Source organism: Mustela lutreola, chromosome 13 (assembly GCF_030435805.1).
Source record: "Mustela lutreola isolate mMusLut2 chromosome 13, mMusLut2.pri, whole genome shotgun sequence".
Classification (NCBI taxonomy): Eukaryota; Metazoa; Chordata; class Mammalia; order Carnivora; family Mustelidae; genus Mustela; species Mustela lutreola.
Genome location: NC_081302.1, coordinates 66,483,693 through 66,505,021, shown reverse-complemented (window position 1 = coordinate 66,505,021; position 21,329 = coordinate 66,483,693). Strand labels below are relative to the sequence as shown.

Sequence of the window (21,329 nt, the reverse complement as noted above, 5' to 3'; positions counted from 1 at the left end):
TTGTCAAATCCTTATGGGTGAATGCCATCTTGTGTTTGTTCTGTCTTGTTCATGGTAACACCAAATGCCTGACTCTCATCTCTTCCACATAGGAAAGTGGGTGCTGGCTGGGTAATACTATCTTGTAGACATCAAAGGGTAACTGTTGCTGATTTATTATCACTAAAACCCTGGAAGTAGATCACTAAATCTTTGTAGAAACCTCAGGATCTCAGTCACAGATGAATTCCATTTTAGTGCTAAAAATCACATAAATCTGAAAAGTGACTTCTCACATACTAGACTTAGAGATTTTTGTGAGGTTAAAATTATTAAAAGAGGTGTTAAAGTAAAAACAATAAAAACATAAGAGCTTGAGTAATTAGAAAAGATCTTTTAATAAATGTAATTGTTAGCATCTGATATTGTAAATTATTTGCCAGAAACAGCTATAGCTTGGCTGAAGACAGAATTTCAAAGCCTTGACCTTCACATCCCATGATGTAAGGAGAGGCCAGAGTCTGTAAAATACAATGAACTTAACACAGGCATGATGATTTATTCACCAAGTCCAGACAAGGCATATGTATCTGGTCTGTTGTGGAAAACACACACTTCAAAATTTCTGTTATTAAATGGACAATATCATCTCCATTTATGGTATTAGAAGGAAAAAATAAGAAAAAAATTCGGAATGTATGTACTATTTTCAGACACTGTTGATCTACCGGTTCATTGGTCACCGTAAAAATGTCAATCTTGTTCATTTGCTTCTTTATAAAACCTGTCACCATCCAGAAGCAGTTCTCCTGGAATTAGGGCTCCTTACCCTGTGGCCAGGTTCTCTGTGTACCTTCCGGGACACACGCTACAGGAGCAAACAGATTCAACATGGCGAACTATAAGACCAGGCTCCCCATGTAATGGGAGCTTTCAAAGGAACATCCAGTGTGGCTTCCGTTCTGGAAAGGCCAGGTCTCCTCCACACAAAGAGCTGAGAAGCCTGAGTCATGCGAGTTGGCAGCTCACAAATTGATGTGCATTATCACATGCCCCCTTAGGCTGTGACAATCTCTCAATTGCACAGTTTGGAACGAGCCGAGTCACAGTACAGATCAGCAGTTGCCAAGTTGAAACACAGTCTTATGAAAAGAAACTAAATAGTTGGTAGAGCTTTATTAGCGAGTACTCTTTTAAAAAGTCTGAATAGTCAGAATATAGGCATTGTGAGAGAAAAAGAGCTCTCTTTTTACACCTCCTCAGGCTGCAGTATATCTCAGCTTCAATTTCCTTGAGGGTGTTTCACCAACAGTCTGTCACACTCCCAGGAAGTATGCCACAGAGTCAAAGCTCTGGGCTCAAAATGCCAACAAGAAGCTCATTCTTTTCTCCTTCTCCTCCCCTTCCTCCTCCACCTCCTCCTTCTTCTTCGTTTTCTCCTCCTGCTTTCCCTCTAGAATCACACCTCTTTAGAGGGATAACTTTCAAGACCACACTGATTGCCAGGGAAAGCTTGAAAAAGCCAAAGCCAGGGAGGGTTCTTCATGTCCTCACTGCTGCAAGGGGATATCTTACAAGACACGATTATAAATAGGGCAGGTGTTCACTTTACTCCTTGCAGGTCGAGAGTGCATGGTGTGTGGCTCAGTGAACTGATGAAATGCTGTCTACACTATGCCTCAGGGTTGAAAGAGACACAGAATGTTTTAAACTCACTTTCCAGAGGATCTCAGTCTTCCTAATGAATCTAACTACCATGTTTTAACTAACACTGGTCCAGGATGCGTATTTTGAAGTTCTTTAAATGTCAGTATGTCTAAATACCAGTGTTACTGGATCCAGTTCAACGGTACTGAGGGGACAAATAAACTACCAGCAGGAGAAGGTGTTTGATTAATTCTCCGAGGAGAGCTTCATTACCTTGTTCAAAACACTGCATCATCCCTTGACATTTCTGTGAAGAGGGAAACTCCATCAAACCCTTGTGTCATAATTATGGAAAACCCTATCATTTGCTTATGTATGGAATCTTCTTTTATTTTTAAACAGTAAAGGGGAAGTATGTTACCATGGGTCTAGTGACTTAACTTCTGAAAGAAATCAAAGCAAAGTAGGGCAGGTGGTTCTTGCTCTAACCTGGTTTTTTTCCTGTGTTCCTAATCTTGGTAAGCAATTCTACTGGTGCTAGACTCCTTTTTCTCACTCCCCACCCCAAATCCCTAATTCTGCCTCCTTTATATCTTCAAATACCATATCCTTACTCTCTTTCCTGTCTGAACTGCTGACTGCTCATCCATCCAGCTTCTTTTGCCTAGATTCCTAGAGTCCCTGTGAACCAGTTGCCCTGCTTCCAGTGTGCCTACCCCCAGCCTATCCATCCCCCAGGTCCCCTAAACACTCATTTTATCACTGCCCTCCGCTTCTTAAAACTGAGCACACTTTGGGGCACCTGGGTGGCTCAGGAAAGTAAGTAACTAACTCTTGATTTCAGCTCAGGTCATGATCTCAGGGTAGTGAGATGGAGCTCCTCACCCAGCACAGAGCCTGCTTAAGATTCTCTCTCTCCCTCTGATTCTGTCCCTCCCCAACTCATACGCATGTGCAGGTTCTCTCTTTTTCTCTCTATTAAAAAAACAAAAAACCCGACTACACTTCTCACGTGATGACTTCTAGGCTAAGATTCCAACCCCTTAGCTTGGCACACCAAGTCCGATGTGACCTGGCCACTGCTTTCTGTTTTTCTCCTAACTCCACTTCCTCACCCTGAGCAGCTCCCAAACATGCCAAATGTTCTGCAGTCCCCAGATATGTGAAGCTCTGTGCTGCTGCTTCTGCTCAGGATATCCTTGCACTCCACCCCCCTCATGCTCTACCTGGTGAACTCCCATCAGTGTCTCAAAGTCCAGCTGCTAATAAGAATAATGACTAACCAGCACGAACTGGCCCTCACTATGTGGAGGGCATGTGCTGAGCACTTAATGGCCACTTTCTTATTTTGTCCTTTCAAAGGAAACATCCACAATTAAGGGACAGGGGAAAGATGAGAAAATAACCAGAGGAGAGTGGTGTTACAGAAGGAAGAGAAAAAAGGAATTCAGGAAGACTGGTATGGTCCACAGCGCTCTATTCTGAGGGGAGAAAAAAGAACACAGATACTCAATAAGCAGTTGGATTGAGCAAAGAATAGGGCACCAGTCAACCTGGAGAGAGGATTTCCAGATGCTTTGGAAGATGAAGCCAATGACCAATAAGTTTTGATGTCAATGGGAGCTAAAGAGTTAAAGATAATGGATAGTCTTTTAAAGTTACTATTCAGGGGAAAGGAAGAAAGGAGGAACTTTCAGATCAAATAGTGATGCTTGTGGCTGTGAACGATGGTGTGGTAGTATTGAGGGAAAGATTATGATAATCTTAAATTGGGAAGAATAGGCAAGGAGATAGATATAATTTGTAACATCAGTAAGTAGCAAAACCAGGTAGTACAATTCAAGCAATTAGAATTGCTTCATGCATGGAAGCTATATGCCTGGGAAGCCAGACTGCCTGGTGTCTGGTCCTGGCTTTGTCTTAGGAGATATATCACCTGTCAAGACCCAGTTACCTCATGAGAACACCTATCTCTTAGGGCTATTATGAAGAATAAATAAGTTAATATATATGAAGCAAATGAACAAGATTGACATTTTTACGGTGACCAATGAACCGGTAGATCAACAGTGTCCGAAAATAGTACATACATTCCGAATTTTTTTATCATCTCCATTTATGGTATTAGAAGGAAAAAATAAGAATAACAGTATGTTTAGTTAGCATTATTATTGCTGTCAAAACAACAGTGCAATAAGGTAATTACTTTCTGCTTCAACTACTAGACCAGAAGCTCTTCAAAGATGAGGGCTGTGTCTCCATTGGTACAGCCTGCGCAAAGCATGGTGCTTAGCCCCTTATAGATGCTCAATAAATATGTAATAAATGAATGAATGAATGAATACCTAGAGAGAGCAGGCTGACCAGGGCTACTTACTATTTTTTAATATGAAAAAAAAGATAGAACAGAGCTCTAGTTACAAAAAAAAATGCATGAAACACATGAAATGTGTTTACAGAATGCTAAAACAACAAAGTGTGTACATTTTAAGAACAAAATGTGTACCTTTTAGCTCACTTAAATTTTTGAGGTCCTTCTCTGACAACCAATGTTAGTCTCCCACCTAAAGTTTGCAGAGAGGCATTGCCCTTCCTCTGGACAGCTCTGTCTGCTCTGGTTTCTCTTCAGCGGTTAGATTAGAGATGCTCAGCAGCTTCTTAAGTGACACTGTATTTATCTGAACACTAATGGTCTTGAATTGGCTTTTAAGCTTCCCTATATTAGCCATTTATTTAACTGCCCAATTCTATTACCAACCTCCTCTCTGAGCTACCCTGTAATCACTAAGATTACAAATCTCAGCCATGACTGTTCCTCAATCCCAACTCAGGATGTATGGAGACACCTTAGGAGGCGATATGGCTTTATTTTATTTTATTTATTTTTGAGCAAAAGAGAGTGCGTGCACAGACTGGGGGAGGGACAGAGGGAAAGGGCAAGAGAAAACCCTAAGGAGACTCACCACTGAGCACAGAGCCTGATGCAGGGCTCAATCCCACGACCCTGAGATCATGACCTGAGCTGAAATCAAGAGTCAGACACTCAACCTACTGAACCACCTAGGCACCCCATGGCTTTATTTTTTAATTTTACTTTTTTAAAAAAAGAAATTAGTCTTTGATTCTCTATAAATTAAAACAGAGCACGTGTTTGAATGATTAAACAGGGTGCTACCTTAGGAGTCCTGGATGTTACCAAGTACATTTTATCTAAATGTAAGAAGTCATATGAAAAATCATAATGTCCACATTTTTATCATCTTGGTTTAGGGTTTATCCTTAGTTTTAATAACGAATGCAGGAAGTAAGCATGAACAGGTTGTGTGAATGCTAAATGAGAGAAATCGCTGCCAACTACTGTCATATTGACAAGAAAAACACCAGTCTCCAAGAAGGGCAAGAAGAATGTGCACGGACCTGAGAGCTTGGTGATACGACTTCACACAGACCCACCTGGATTATCCCCATGTGGTAGACCAGAAAGTCAAGAACCAAAGAGGCTGACTTCCCCAATGTCAGGCATTTCAGAAGTGCCTGAAAAGAGACTAGCACCCATGACTTGTGGAACAGCTGTGTTTTTTCAACACCCAAGCACAAAAGGATAGAAGACTCTTGGGACCCCTTTCATGATCTGTGCTGGAAGCAATGGAGCAGAGGCAAAGCTGCTACTGTGTAGCACTCACAAGGAGGAACAAGGAAGAAGGATCCTTAGAATAAAGGAGCGCATTCCTCTCAGCTTGAAACGGAGTAGTTTTGGCTATTTATTCTGGAGTCCTTTCCTTTGCCGCCTGCGGACATGTTTCAAGTGTCGATTGTTGAGCAGTCTGTGGTCAAGATTATTTATTTTTCAAGTGTCAACCACATGCTTTTATTCCCGAGACCGCACACAGATTGTGTTTGACATTATGTTGGTCATAATCTTTCTTCGTTCAGCTGTTGGGATTCCCACATAAATCACCCTGATGTCAGAGTCTCCATTGATTCTGAAATCTTACTTGTAGAGTTCACATTAGTCAATAAGAATAAAAATGTACACGTTTGCCTCCTGATCGGTGGTTTTTGGAGCAGTAACAATTTTCAAGATATCAGGAGTTTAAGCTTTAAGTGATACCTCATTTTCTTTTCCTCCTATGATGATTTTTTTTTAATGAAAGAATTTATCTTCACAACTGAGGAATAATGAGCTCTAATATTCTAGTTTTCTCTTACGTAGACTATTGTGTTCCTATCTTGTCACTCAATGAGACTGTCATTATGCATCTTTAAAGAAAATATTCAAAAAATGTTCACCTCTCCAGGTACTTTAGTTGTTTTCAGAGAAAGAAGAAAAATGATTCTAAACCTTCTAATGTGACTGGCAGAGGCAGACACTTGGGAAATGTGGCAATTATTTTGTGATATTACTCTAACATTAACTCTAATACTAATTGGTGTATTCTCCCTCACAAGATGGGCATTGGAGCCCAAATGATTACTTTGGATAAGAAACTCTAGAAGCAGTTAATCCTCCTCGCTTATGTCTCCACACATTTTTTGACGACCCCTCCTATGCCAGGCAGCATGCTTCTTCTTGGAGTTTACAGATGAACAATACATGATTTCTGCCTTTGGGAAGACCTAATGAGGGACACGAATGAGTGACTGAGTCATTTGAATATAGCATGTCAAGGGCAGTGTGAGAAGTGTTGGGGCAGGACTGGCTTGACAGCTGTCAACTGGAAGTAGGTTATATAGAAGAAAGGAAAGAAATTTTGCAGGATCTTGGGACTCAGAGATAAAGGTTTCTTTGAAGGTGAAATAACTGCCCAGTTCCCTCGAGAGTGTACTCATCCACAACACTGTGAGATACCACAGCAAGTCTGTAAAGATGCCAGAAACTGTTAAGAGTAACACAGTGTTTTACAGACTTTAACAGGAGAGGAAAGACTTTCTGCTCTCGAATTTTTTTTTCTTTAATAATATTTTGTGGCTGTATTTAAAGGAGGTACGTTATGCAGGTTAACCTTCATTTTAGTATTACACTTTTTATTACACATGTATTACATGGATACTAAAAAGAAGTACATCAATAAATGGGGAGAGTCTGGCTATCTCCGTCACCAAACCCACACCTCTTCCTTGAGGTCACTTGAGTGTGACATGTAGATTTTTTATACACACATTTACATGCACACAATTATTATCACGTTGATTAGAGGTAATTAATGCTATTACCAGTGAGGTGGTAACTAGCATATATTCTAGAAGCAGAGAGTCTGATTTCCTTTCATGTATTGGCTATTGATCTTAAATGTCTGGACTTGATTAGCTGTCATCATTAATAAAGTGGGGATGGTAATAGTACTTAACTTCAAAGGGTAGTTGGGAGGATTAAATGAGATCTGTGTATTGGAACAGTTCAGATGCACGCACTGAAAGTAAGTATTTGCTATTACCACATGATCGCATTCTACATATTACCTCATGCTATGTTTATTTCACAGAGCAATATCTCATGAAAAACTTTTTATACCCCCACACATAAACCCTGTTTATTCTTTTTTTTTTTTTTAAGATTTTATTTATTTATTTGACAGACAGAGATCACAAGTAGGCATAGAGGTAGGCAGAGAGAGAGGTGGAAGCAGGCTCCCTAATGAGCAGAGAGCCCCATGCGGGGCTCAATCCCAGGACCCTGGGATCATGACCTGAGCTGAAGGCAGAGGCTTTAACCCACTGAGCCACCCAGGCACCCCCCTGTTTATTCTTTGTGGCAGCTCCATGGTATTTAATGGTGTTGCTGTAACATCTTGTTCTATCACACAGATGCCATAAGTAAATATCCTTTCTCACACTACATATCATTTAGTTGCCTAGTATTTATCATTAGATGTAACAATATATGTATGAGTAGAAAGTATCTGTAAAATATAATGAATAGAGTGAAAATAATGATTAATGTTTATCAAGAGCCCATGACAAGTCAAGCACTTGTCACTTCAGGTGTAATTAAATGTATTATCTCTGTGAAGAAGCTCATCCGACTTCTTAACCACAAATCACTGGTAATCTTCATCTGCCCTAAAGGAAGGATCCACAGCCATGAATGCAGCATGCTTGAATATGGTTTTTGAAGATATACATCATCCAGGAGTTTCGAGAAAGATAGCAAATGAAAGTAGAGAGAATGGTTATGGGACAGAGCCGATTAAAAAGATGCCCCTTCACAATTAAAAAGATGCCCCATTAACAACACATTATATGTTAATAAAAATTTACAAAGTAAAAGATACTTTTAAAAAACTGCCTTCACAATTAAAAAGATGCCCCATTAACAACACATTATATGTTAATAAAAATTTACAAAATAAAAGATACTTTTAAAAAACTGCCCCGTTGGCCACACTGGATATCCCCTACTCATCCACTTCATATTACCCACCATATATAATTGATCACAAAGCACTGCCACACTATTTTTGAAACTCGTCTTAAAGCTGAATTCTCAATTTTCCCACCTTCAGGCCCTATCTTACAACCTCACTAACTCTTCCCTCCACTGTAGTTCCCCAACCCTTCTCCAGCTTCTAGTCTCACCCTGCGTCAATCACCCCCACTCCCTTTTTGTAAATCAAGTCCTGATTGTGTCACTTCCACTTAAAAATGGTCAGTGACTGCCCACTGTCCGTAGTTCCTGGCATCGATGCATGAACGCACACAGCCACCACTGGCTGTGACCTTAACCTCGGCCCCCATCGTCGGGCCCTCCGGAACTCCATATCCTTGAGCCACACTTCTTTTTAACCCACCACGCATGCTCAGGACTTGGCTGCTCCGAATCCTTCTGAGACGTCCTTCCTTTTTTCACTGCTGTCAAAGCCTGCTCAGACTGAATACAAAGCATTTTTCTTGTCTGGGATGCAGTCCTGCTGCCTCCAGCACACTACAACCCACGGGGAACCTCTGCCCCATAGCACCCGTCACCTGGTGCGGTCCCTGCACCCTCACGCCTCCACCCCCTCCTGACCGTGATTCTCAGACCCCAGCGTGCAGGCTGTTCACCTGAGACAGTTTAAGTTTTTGGAGATTTTGATTTGGTTGATTTGAGGTGAGACCCCAGGAATTTACATTTTAAAAACCCCTCGGGGACTTGCAATACAGATTTGTGACCACCTTTGGGAAACCTTGCCATAAGTAAAGAGTGACGTTTAGGAAATTGTAAATTACATACCATTGGGTTGAGAAATCAATTGGTGGGTCATGACCAGTTTTTCCTTCCCCTTCTGTTTATGAGATATACCATTTAGGATACAAACAAACAAAAAATTTACCCAAAAAACCCCCAAACACCCTCCTAGAAGGCAGGATGCTCAGCAATATTTGTTGAATAAAGAACATTCAGAAAGACTTTCAAATGCTACCAGATGGTGGAAATTTCCGATGACCATAACATTTAAACTTTATTTTAATCTTAAATAGAAGTTGCCTGGCTAGCTCAGTCGGTAGGGCATGAGACTCTTAAATTTGTATAGACCTTGGAAAAGACAAAATCAGAGCTTTGGAGTGAAACTGGGTTGACAATAAAACCTCTGACAACATTATCCTTTTGGAGAAAGGCTTGCCATGTATTCTCAGCTGAAACCTTGGGAAGATTCAGTCCTTAAATTATCAACATTCTAGACATGTACTGACTTTTCTTTATTCTCTCTGAGAAAATTATAGTTGGCAAGAAAAAGAAATGTCAAAACATGCCTTTAAACTGATACATACTCCTAAACTTTCCCCTTAAATACACATTTGAACTTTATTTTTCAACAAGAATCTTGAAAGTGCTTTTTAAAGCCTAGCTATGAAGCCATTCTTAAGAATGTATGCTTACATATTTTAAACTATTTCTTTTTTTTTTTTTTTTTTTTTTTTAAAGATTTTATTTATTTATTTGTCAGAGAGAGATCACAGGTAGGTAGAGAGGCTGGCACAGAGAGAGAGAGAGAGAGGGAAGCAGGCTCCTTGCTGAGCAGAGAGCCCGATGTGGGACTCGATCCCAGGACCCTGAGATCATGACCTGAGCCGAAGGCAGCGGCTTAACCCACTGAGCCACCCAGGCGCCCCTTAAACTATTTCTTGAAAGAAAAGTAGGGAAAGGCCCAGTCAAAATTATTTAAAACTAATTTTTGAAGATGTTACTTATAGGAGGAAGTTCATCACTTTTCCCCCTTATTTTTCTTATTTACAGAATAATACGTGCTACTTGAAAAAAAAAGTTAGATGTCTGTATGTAATTAATGTCTGTAAGAAATGTATAGCAAAGGAGGTCAAATATCCTCATAATCCCATTCCTAGGAAATAACTGGTTAGCAGCTTGACATATATTCTAACCTATTTTTCTATGCATTAACAATATAAGGTACCTGGATGGTTTAGTTGGTTAAGTGTCTGTCTTCAACTCATGTGTTGATCCCAGCATCCTGAGATGGAGTCCTACATTGGGCTCCCAGCTCCGTGGGGAGTCTGCTTTCTCCCTCTCCCTGTCCCTCCCCCTGCTTGTGTTCTCTCTCTCACTCTCCAAGTAAATAAATAAAATCTTAAAATATACATACACACACATATTTTAATATAATGAATTATCTTATGCATACCATTCTATAACTATCATGTAAAAATTTTTTATTACAGAAATGAAAAAAATAACACAGGATAACATGCACTTCATCTAAAATGAATGGTACTATTTTTCATAGTTGCTTCAGATCTTTCAAAGGAATTAAACAGTTTTCATGTAAATGGAAGTCCTGTCTGGTATCAGTCAACTACCAGAGTCCCCCAGACCCCCAGATAGTAATGATTCTGAATTGTTTATGTGTCTACTGCGACTTGCTTTTTTTTTTTTTTTTTTTAATTAGCACGGCGTTTTCAAGATCTGTTATTTTGACGCATTTAGATGAGTGTGGCTTTTTGCTTTTAGTTTCGTTTTGTTTTAGTATGGTTGACACACAATATTACGTTACTTTCAGGTGTACAACTTAGTCATTACATTTAAATGAGTTTTTATTATCCATTCCCTTACTCGTGAACATTTGGGTTTCCCCCTTCTTTTGTAAGTATAGATAATGCTGCATTAAACATACCTGTAAATGTTTCTAAGTAGACATGTGCAGAACCTCTGTAGGATATTTACCAAAAGGTAGGATTGATGGGTCATGCTGGTTGATCTCTTTGCCCTCCCACCAGCAGCATCTGATAATGTCTGTTTTCTCATCCTGTTGAACTATTTAGTTTTTGCCAATCTTATGAGTTTTAAATAATGTCTCATTTTAAGGTTACATAACAATGGAAGTTTCCTCTTCTGAGACGGGTATTTATATAACTCTAGTATTTCCATTTGCTGTGAGAATTTTTGCTGTAGGGGTGTCTGGTTGGCTCAGTCAGTTAACTGTCCAACTCTTCATTTCAATTCAGGTCATGAGATCAAGCCCATGTCAGCTTCGTGCAGGGCATGGAGCCTGCTTAAGATTCTCTCTTTCCCTCTCCCGCTGCCCCTCCTCACTTGCATGTACTCTCTCTCTTGCTCCAAAACAAAACAAAACAAAACAAAAAACAGAAAGAAAGAAAGAAAGACTTTTTAAATAGATTCAGGGGAGTTTTAGTTTATTTTCAATACTAATCTTCTGTTTGGGGGAGCACAGATTCATACATAGATTAGGCAAAGATTATGTTGCAATTTTTTTTTGTATTTCTACAAATTGTTCTCACTCATCCGTTGTTTTTTGAGGGTTTTTCAATTAAAAAGCCTACTATAATTGTAGATTAATCAGTATATTCCTGTAATCTCATCAATTTTGCTTTAATATTTCAGTACAAATTCAGGGTTATGATATAAGTTTGGTGAACTGTCTGTTTATATATAGAGTTCCTCTTTATTAATGATTTTGCTTTAAATCGTATTTGGACTTTAGTCAATAACGCCACTGAAAAATATCAACTATGATAATTATTTACACCTATAGTTAATTGTTAGTTGGATTTATAAGCATATTTTATTGGTTCTTATATGTACAGCTCTTCCCTTTGAATTTATTTATTTTTTCTGTGCTTTTAGCAGTTTCTCAGTGTGCATCTGAAGATAAGTAAAAACCGTTCATCTTTGTTGCCTGGAAATACCTATATTTTACCCTCACTTTTGAATTATGTTTTCATTTGGTTTCTTAACTCAACTTAAATGTTGAGTTACAGCCTATCTTCAGACTTCAGAGATGAACACAACTGTTCGCTTTTGCTCCACTCACCACTGTGATGCTCGTACCTTTTTAGTTCACCGAGGTGTTTGTCTTGTTTTAAGCATAGCTTTTCCTTTCCTTACCAAGTAGATTAACAATAAAGGGGGAAATTACCAAAGGTACCAAAAAGAAATGGCATATTACCTTTAATTTTTAATCTGTCACTGCTGCTGGATTAGAGAGTATAAAATATAAAATCACAATCACCTTTAAGCACACGTTATGAATGAACTGTAATTTATTTAATCAGTCTGCTTCTGATAGATTTGAAGATTGTTTCCAGTTGTGCCCTGATAAAAATGAAATGTAATAAACATACATGCATATCTATCTCTGGACACTTATGTTGGTATTTCTACATAATAAACCTTGTGAAAACCTTTTTTTTTTTTTTTTTTATTTCTTTTCAGCGTAACAGTATTCATTCTTTTTGTACCACACCGAGTGCTCCTTGCAATACATGCCCTCCTTAATACCCACCACCTGGCTCCCGAACCTCCCACCCCCCCATCCCCGACCCCTTCAAAACCCTCAGGTTGTTTTTCAGAGTCCAGAGTCTCTCATGGTTCACCTCCCCTTCCAATTAACCTCAACTCCCTTCTCCTCTCCATCTCCCCATGTCCTTCATGTTATTTGTTATGCTCTACAAATAAGTGAAACCATATGATAATTGACTCTCTCTGCTTGACTTATTTCACTCAGCATAATCTCTTCCAGTCCCGTCCATGTTGCTACAAAAGTTGGGTATTCATCCTTTCTGGTGGAGGCATAATACTCCATAGTGTATATGGACCACACCTTCCTTATCCATTCGTCTGTTGAAGGGCATCTTGGTTCTTTCCACAGTTTGGCAACCATGCCTATTGCTGCTATAAACACTGGGGTACAGAGGGCCCTTCTTTTTACTACATCTATATCTTTGGGGTAAATACCCAGTAGTGCAATTGCAGGGTCATAGGGAAGCTGTTTTTTTAATTTCTTAAGGAATCTCCACACTGTTCTCCAAAATGGCTGCACCAACTTGCATTCCCACCAGTAGTGCAAGAGGGTTCCCCTTTCTCCACATCCTCTCCAACACATGTTGTTTCCTGTCTTGCTAATTTTGGCCATTCTAACTGGTGGAAGGTGGTATCTCAATGTGGTTTTAATTTGATTCTCCCTAATGGCTAGTGATGATGAACATTTTTTCATGTGTCTGATAGACATTTGTATGTCTTCATTGGAGAAGTGTCTGTTCATATCTTCTTCCCACTTTTTGATATGATTATCTGTTTTGTGTGTGTTGAGTTTGAGAAGTTCTTCCACCGGTATTCTTCAAAAAGCAGTAGCAAATAATCCTAAAATTTGTATGGAATCAGAAGAAACCCGAATTGCTAAGGAAATGTTGAAAAACAAAAATAAAACTGGCGGCATTACGTTACCTGATTTCAAGCTTTACTACAAAGCTGTGATCACCAAGACAGCATGGTACTGGCATAAAAACAGACACATAGACCAGTGGAACAGAGTAGAGAGCCCAGATATGGACCCTCAACTCTATGGTCAAATAATCTTCGACAAAGTAGGAATAAATATACAGCGGAAAAAAGACAGTCTCTTCAATAAATGGTGCTGGGATAATTGGACAGCTATATGTAGAAGAATGAAACTCAACCATTCTCTTACACCATACACAAAGATAAACTTGAAATGGATAAAAGACCTCAACGTGAGACAGGCATCCATCAGAATCCTAGAGGAGAACATAGGCAGTAACCTCTTTGATATCAGCCACATCAACTTCTTTCAAGATATGTCTCCAACGGCAAAGGAAACAAAAGCAAAGATGAACTTCTGGGACTTCATCAAGATTAAAACCTTCTTCACAGCAAAGGAAACAGTCGACAAAACAAAGAGGCAACCCATGGAATGGGAGAAGATATTTGCAAATAACAGTACAGACAAAAAACCTTTTTTTTAATCTATCATTGCTGCTAGGTTAGAGAATGTAAGATATAAAATTACAAAGCTGCCTTTAAGCAGATGCCAATGTTACATGAGTTTCAGGTGTATAGTATAGTGATTCAACACTTCCATACATCACCCAGTGCTTGAAAACCTTTTGTATTATGACTCCTCTCTTGCCTTAGTTAATGTTAATTAGTGCAGTTAAGGGCTCGGACTTTGTCCACCAAAATGGGTGTCCACCATTTTTCCCTCATGTGTGACTTTGGACAAATCTCTTAACCTCCTTCATCCTTAGTTTCCTTCTCTGTGAAAACAAGATTAATATAGTACATACCTCATAAGGTAATCATGAGAATGAAGATATTAAATCAGAACAATTAGTGTGATATCCAACAAGTAGTCATTATTTGCTAAAGACATGGAAATGAACTAAAACAACATACAGATTGCTGAAACATGTAAAGGTTTTTAAAAATATCGGTGCAGGGGCACCTGGGTGGCTCAGTGGGTTAAGCCTCTGCCTTCGGCTCAGGTCATGATCCCAGGGTCCTGGGATCGAGCCCCGCATTGGGCTCTCTGCTCTGCGGGGAGCCTGCTTCCTCCTCTCTCTCTGCCTGCCTCTCTGCCTACTTGTGATCTCTGTCAGATAAATAAAAAAAAAAAATCTTTAAAAAAAAAAAATACCGGTGCAGTGTGAGAAGGGGTCAAGGGTATATGGGAAATTTCTTTTCCTTCTGCTCAATTTTGCTGTGAACTGAAAACTACTATTAAAAAATTGTTTTTCATTTAAAAAAAGAAAAAAGAAAAAAGAAAAACATTGCTGCCTGGGGCGCCCACTGGAAATTTTAATTCCATAAACTGGAGGTGAGGCCTAGTATCAATTCAGTTTTTAAACCTTGGGTAATTCTTTTTTTTTTTTTCTTTTTAAGATTTCATTTATTTATTTGAGAGAGAGCGAGCACAAGCAGTGAGAGTGGCAGAGGGGGGGAGGGAAAAGCATCCTTTCCGCTGAGCAGGGAGCCCAACATGGGGCTCGATCCCAGGACCCTGAGATCATGACCTGAGCTGAAATCAAAAGTGAGACACTTAACTGACTGAGCCACGTAGGTGCCCCAAGGGTGTAGTCTTCTAACTCACCCACCACAAAGATGTATTTTTTCATTTGTTCTGAAAAAAAAAAAATTCTATTTTATTGATATTCCTTCACTCTGCAAATGTTGATTGGGCACCTACTGCTAAGCATCCATTACATTAAGTGTTGGAGAAACACCAGTGAATGAAGGAGGCTTCATTCCTCCCCTCAGAAAACTCTGAGACTCCACCTGTGGAGAGAATGGGGGCTGTGATGGGGAAGACAGGGTGCTTCCCAGCACAAGAAACTTCTAAGCAAAAGCCTGGAAGGAGCAGGGGTTACCCACATCAGGAGGCGGAAAGGAATGTGCAAAAAGTCTGGAAACAACCCTTCTAAGACATTCAAGACACTAGACTATTGAGCAGAAGGGGGACTAAAATGAGATCTAATGGTAAACTGAGACCAGAGGCTCCAGTGTCTTGTCAACCATGTTAAGGACTTTATGAACAATCTAAGAGCAGTGAGGAACATTGACAGGTTTTCTGTAGCTGGGTTACTATGATGAAATTTGTTTTGAGGGATGACCTTTTTGGGTAAGAGCCTGGTTAAGTGGGTGTGGGGGAGATTAAAATGGCAAGTGTGCTGGCCAGATCTAGGAAGGTGGCCCTTGAGCCCAAGAGAAACCAGGAGCGAGCAGCGGAGGTGACTCTCCTGACTCTTTGGAAGAAGTTTGCTGTGAGATGCCCAGGACCGAGGGGGCAGCTACCTATTAAGGTCCAGAGCTCAGAACAGAGACCTGAATTCTAAATAATTAGGGAAGTTTCTCTGTATTATTTTCAGCACTAAACCAAAAGACAGCAGGAAAGCTTGCATTTTGTTCCATTCTAAGCAAACATGTTCATTAGAACTACAAAGCTTCCTTGACTGATGGTCCGTGTACACGTGAGTAAATAAGATTTGGCTCCAGATAGCAATTACTACTGGCACCTATTTCTTTCATCTCATGAGACACAGTGTAATTGTAAACATCAATCTAGACACCATAGACTTAGCGGAAAAAAAAAAAAAAAGTTTACTTTTTCCCTGTGGGGAAAAACTTAAGTTATTTTCCCTTTGTCTTTGTTGTGGGTGTGTAAATGTGTCTTATATGGCTTGCCAAGCCTCTCATCAACCATATTTGTAGGAAACAGACAGGATCCTATCCCTGCTCTTTGTGGTGAAAGTATCCCACACCTGGAAAAACATGTTAATTTTTTAAGTGTGTAAATTCTTTATAAGCGTGTTATTGTTTAATGAGCTAGCACAGACTCTTCTGTAGTCAGTATCTTCATCTGTGCCCTTTACAAGAGTAACACCACAAAGCATACACAGAATAGTTTGGCTTCCCTTATAAATTTCACTAGGCTAAATTAAAACCTCCCTTGAACTGCTCACACACACACACTATTTGGGCATAACTTATCTCACCTCTGCAGAGGGAATAAGCATGCATTCTGGAGTGTCATTAACACATCCTGGAGTTGTGAGGAATAATGTGCAGGCTGCAGAATACATGACTTTGCTAGAATCTTCTCTCATTACAGGTCACAATACCAGCCACCGACTGTGTTCTCCATTAAGACTACGAACTTGTACAGAACAGTGCCTATTTGAGATCTGATTACAGAAGAAATAGGCTTTTCCTAAAGTACTTGAAGTTGTAATGTAGGTCTCTACAAAACTAAGGCAAAGGTCTGTAGTGAACTGTTAAGAGAAACCAAGCTCCTAGACAAAAACATGTTGCCAAAGAAAGGGGAGTTAAAATCTTGCTCAGAATTATAGTAATTTCCCAGAACAAACAATTCTTCTGGATTCTGCGTAGGTATTCTTCAGCTATTGGCAGTCTTGGTTTATTTATCCTTCGCTTCCTTTTACATGCTTATTAGCTACCCATTAAAAAGTTCCAGGAACATCTTGCCATTTATCTTAAGTGATTATGACTCAATTCACTGCTTGAAGGATTTTTTAACTCATTTATACTACATGAGATTCTGTCCAAATGGTAACAATCATAAACAATATTTAAGTTGTAGAGATTTTTGACAAGGTATTGAAAAACTGAAATAATAATAATGATTACTCTTTTCAGTTCTCTTTCAACTACACTGAAAAGATAGAGGTACTAATGTCTAGCCACTTATTTTTATTCAGATCCTAAGGAACTAGGCTGTTAACAAGAATTGTTTCCTATAAAAGCTATTGAAGTGTGTTTTAAGCTTATCATATTAATCACTCTGTACATTCACTGCAATGATTACAATTGATTAATAGATCGATTTTCTAGTTGTCATCAGTGAAGCATAGGAGGAATCACATAAATCTACCAATTTTCAACAAATTAATTTTAAGGAAATAAGTATCTTTTCTAATGCCTTCTATTGGTTGCTGTAGTAAAATTGAGAGTTTTAGAATTAAAACCTTTTTCTAGTTCCCATCTTTTCTTTCTGCTGGAAGTAGCAACATACTAAACAATAAACAATTATGATAATACTATTTGTATCAATTCACATAAATCATATTTTTATTACTTTGTTGCATATGCCAGATCCTCTCACCTCTCTGTCGTCTTCTCTCTCCCCCTCTCTGCCGCATACACCACCACCACACACACACACACACACACACAACCACACACACCTATAAAGCATTTATGTCAGACACATAGTTCATGTTCTAAGATGGTAATTATTATCATTACTCTTTATGCTGATTGACATAATTTTCAGAGTACTACATAGGACTTACTAAAAATTTTTCCTTATATGAACTACCCATTAAACTATAACATAAAAATACTTGACACATTGTTGTTGTTGTTTTTTGAAGATTTTTATGTATTTATTTGACAGAGAGATCACAAGTAGGCAGAGAGGCAGGCAGAGGGAGAGGGGGAAACAGGCTCCATGCTAAGCAGAGAGCCTGGTGTGGGGCTCGATCCCAGGATCCTGAGATCATGACCTGAGCCAAAAGCAGAGGCTTAACCCACTGAGCCACCCAGGTGCCCTTACTTGACACATTGTTGACAGAATGAGTCTAAACACACATATGTTTTGCTTCAGTTTGTCTCTGATATGTAGCTCATTCAGTGTTTAACAGCCTTAGTCCTTTACATGATTTAATTTGTCCCACTTCAATATATCTGAAGAGGAGGGAAATCGGAAGAAAGGAGGCGCTGTTGTGTAGGTCCCCCGCTCACCACCCTTCACGGCTCTCTCCCATGACTCAGAAACCTAACTTGTATGATGATATGGTTTGTCAGCAATGTGAAGAGACAGAGATCATGTTGGATACCGATGATCAAGCTTCCATAATAATGTTAAAAGCCTTTGAAAAAACACGGATGTGCCTGGTTTGGCCATCTGGTCAAAATAAGCATTTTCAGAGCTCTGTCTTCACCTTTGCCCCCTGCTTAGGTGTGAGAAATGTAAGGAATTTATCGGCTTGTATTTGAGGTCTGCCTTGACTAAGGTTAATAAACTAACACCTTTATCTGTACACCCACACACTCACTTGCCCTTACACTGTCCAAGTTGAAAAGATGAGAAGGAGGTGAAGTATGCCCTGGGCAGATTTATCACCCCGTGAACCGAAATATGCAAACAAAATGTCTAGGGTTGGTTTTATATTGTTCAAGAGTTCAGGGAAATTGCATGCTTTTTATTATGCCCCCCCCCTATATGGAAGAACAAAGAAAACCTAATTTTCTAGTTTTAATAGAGGTAATTTATTTGGGTCAGAAAAATAAAGAATTTATGCTCCTTTTAAACAGTGCATCAAATGGATTGCCTTTGATTGTAAGCTGTGACTGTAGGGTTTTGCTTGATTTTTTTGTGTTTAGTAATTCAGTTAAATCCTCTGAAACATAATGGTCATCTCTTTAAGGGTCTTGTGTTTTATGAACATTGACAAACTATATGATTCTTTGAGACTCCGTCCTTTTGAGTTTTGTGAAACCAGACAGAGATAACTAAAATTTCTCAAGTCAAAGGGCTCTTATTCTGTGTCTACACTGAAATTAATTTATCTTTGTCAAGGTTTGGTTATAAAATAAACTCTCAGTGGGTGAAAATATACCCTCTATTATTTCTACACTTTCTTATGGGCTATGAATATTTCAAAGAAAGTTATTTTATAAGTCAGCTCATGAATTATCTCTCAATGTCCATTGTTACTCAGCTAATTGCTACCACTGTGACTTTTGGCAGCTGTCTTACACAGTAAGCTGTCAAACTGTCGGTCACAGGAGGAATCAGACAGAGTGATGATGATTGGATCAATTCATCACCAATACCAGAGAAAAACACAGAGTCTCCAAAGCATGTGTCCTACCTTCATGACCAAAATCACATTGTTTTCATATATGTTTAAGACAAATCCCTTGGTAGGAGCTTATTTCTCTAGTGGATCCTCAGGTGGTATAAGGCACCCCCAAATCTCTGTAGGTAACCTACAATCGTGTCCTGGTCTCCCTAAAGCCTTCTGGTCTGGTAATTATATATATTTAGTTTAGTTGTGCCAATAGGTAGTAACTCTGCAGTAGTTATTATAGACTCAAATATGCTGGATTAAGGCCAAATGTAATGGACCAGAAGATGTTGTCTTGCAAAGTCTCCAGGTGACGATACAATGAGCAGTCAGACCAAAATTACCACATTTCAGCCTGCATGTTTTGTTTCCTTTGGGGTGTTATTTTACTTGCTAAACTGAACAGGAAGTACATTTAGAGCCACTTATAATCCCACAGATGGGGGACAAAGTAAACTCAAGCCTCAAGATGAGAATGTTCCACGAGGCACTTTTTGTTTTTCAGCAGAGATCTTTTGACCTGAAAACTATATAAATCTACAGATTAAAGGGATGTTACCTTATTGAAAGGAGAAAATATGATAGAAAAGAGTCAGTAAAATGAAGCTAACTCTTCTCTGAAATTCCACCAGTTAGGCTTGAGGTGGGGAAAAAAATCACCCACCAGGGTACCGTTTCTTCTTCTCAGAACCTGTCTTCTACTTCGGCGACATCGAGTACCCTGTGGATGAGAGCGCTGGCTACGTGGAGGTGCGAGTGTGGAGAACAGGCACGGACCTATCCAGGTCTTCCAGTGTCACCGTGAGATCCCGGAAAACGGATCCTCCCTCTGCTGACGGTGAGCGGTTTCCTACAGCAGATCTTTTGATTGTTCCCCTGGGTTCAACTCAACTTGACACAAAATACTTGAATGCTAAACTACTTCACACCTCTGAAAGCAGTCTGGATGAATGGAGCTTTTTCTGAAATTATTATTATATCATAGGTAAGTCTAGGTTCTGTGTATTACAGTATTTTCTCACTACTGTGAAAAGCCACAAATCAGAGGCTATGTTGCAAACATGTAAGTCAATGACCCTAAATCCTAATGCCTGTATTTACATGAATTTGGTTCTCTCCATTTGGCAAACCTAACATCATTGAATATTGTGGCATCGGTATGCACAAGATTGGTCATGCTGGCCACCCTCACAGAAATCTAATGATGTGTAAGTGTCGTGCAGATGTGCATCTCCAACTTGGTTCCCTTCCCTCCTCATTTTAACCAGATGCCCCCCAAAATAGTTCAGATCCGAAGGCTTTTCCACACACTTCATTATATAAGCTATGCTAGCCGGGATACGCTTGTCTTTTGTTCTGGAATTTACATCTCCAAAGAGTTGATCATAAAGTTTAGGATAAGCATGGGATTAGAAATTTCCTTTTTTTATCCCTTTTAAATTGCCAACAGAGTACACTTTCTTATGTGCACACACGTGCACACATACGTACATGACACGCATGGCACATACTTATCACACGAAGCAAGCAGGGGCCATACCATGTAGTGGAACCAGCATGATGCTTTGCATGTAGTTAATGTCCAATAAGCATTTGATTCACCAAATTAGTTATTTTTAAGAAAAAATTCAAAGAGAGAGGTGAGAATAAAGATGAAGAAGCAGCAGAAAAGAGAAATACAAGAAGAACCACAAAGAGATTCAGAGATTTAAAACAATGAATTAAGGGCAGATACACTCATAGATGTGTATTCAGAAGTAAAGAGAATATATTTAAAATAAGAGTTAGAAGAACAGAAGTTACAAAAACAAAGAAGCAATAATATTAAACCCTTGTCACCCACTCCCAGTCTTTATGAATGTGGTGCCTAAAGATTGACTGACAGTTTTTTTTGTAACTACTTTAGACATAAATAGAGGTGTCAACATTAGGTTTGCACATCATGGTCTAAAATAATAAGCCAAAAATCATATTGTCTTTGAGAATAAAGGATTGTTCTCCTTGCCTGGGGTGAATGTGGGCGGATCATGCGGGACAAAAGTTTTTACCTGAAATGTGTTTCTTTAGCCAACAGGCAAAAAAAA

At 39.2% G+C, this 21,329-nt stretch overlaps 1 protein-coding gene across 1 annotated transcript in view; it reads left to right on the top strand.

Moving 5' to 3' along the window:
• The window catches only part of FREM2 (FRAS1 related extracellular matrix 2), a 160,022-nt gene that overhangs the window by 100,890 nt on the left and 37,803 nt on the right, over positions 1-21,329 (top strand). The window contains exon 7 of the mRNA XM_059144036.1: positions 19,934-20,083. Within this exon, the coding sequence (XP_059000019.1) occupies positions 19,934-20,083 (150 nt within the window). The remainder of the gene's footprint in view (positions 1-19,933; positions 20,084-21,329) is intronic.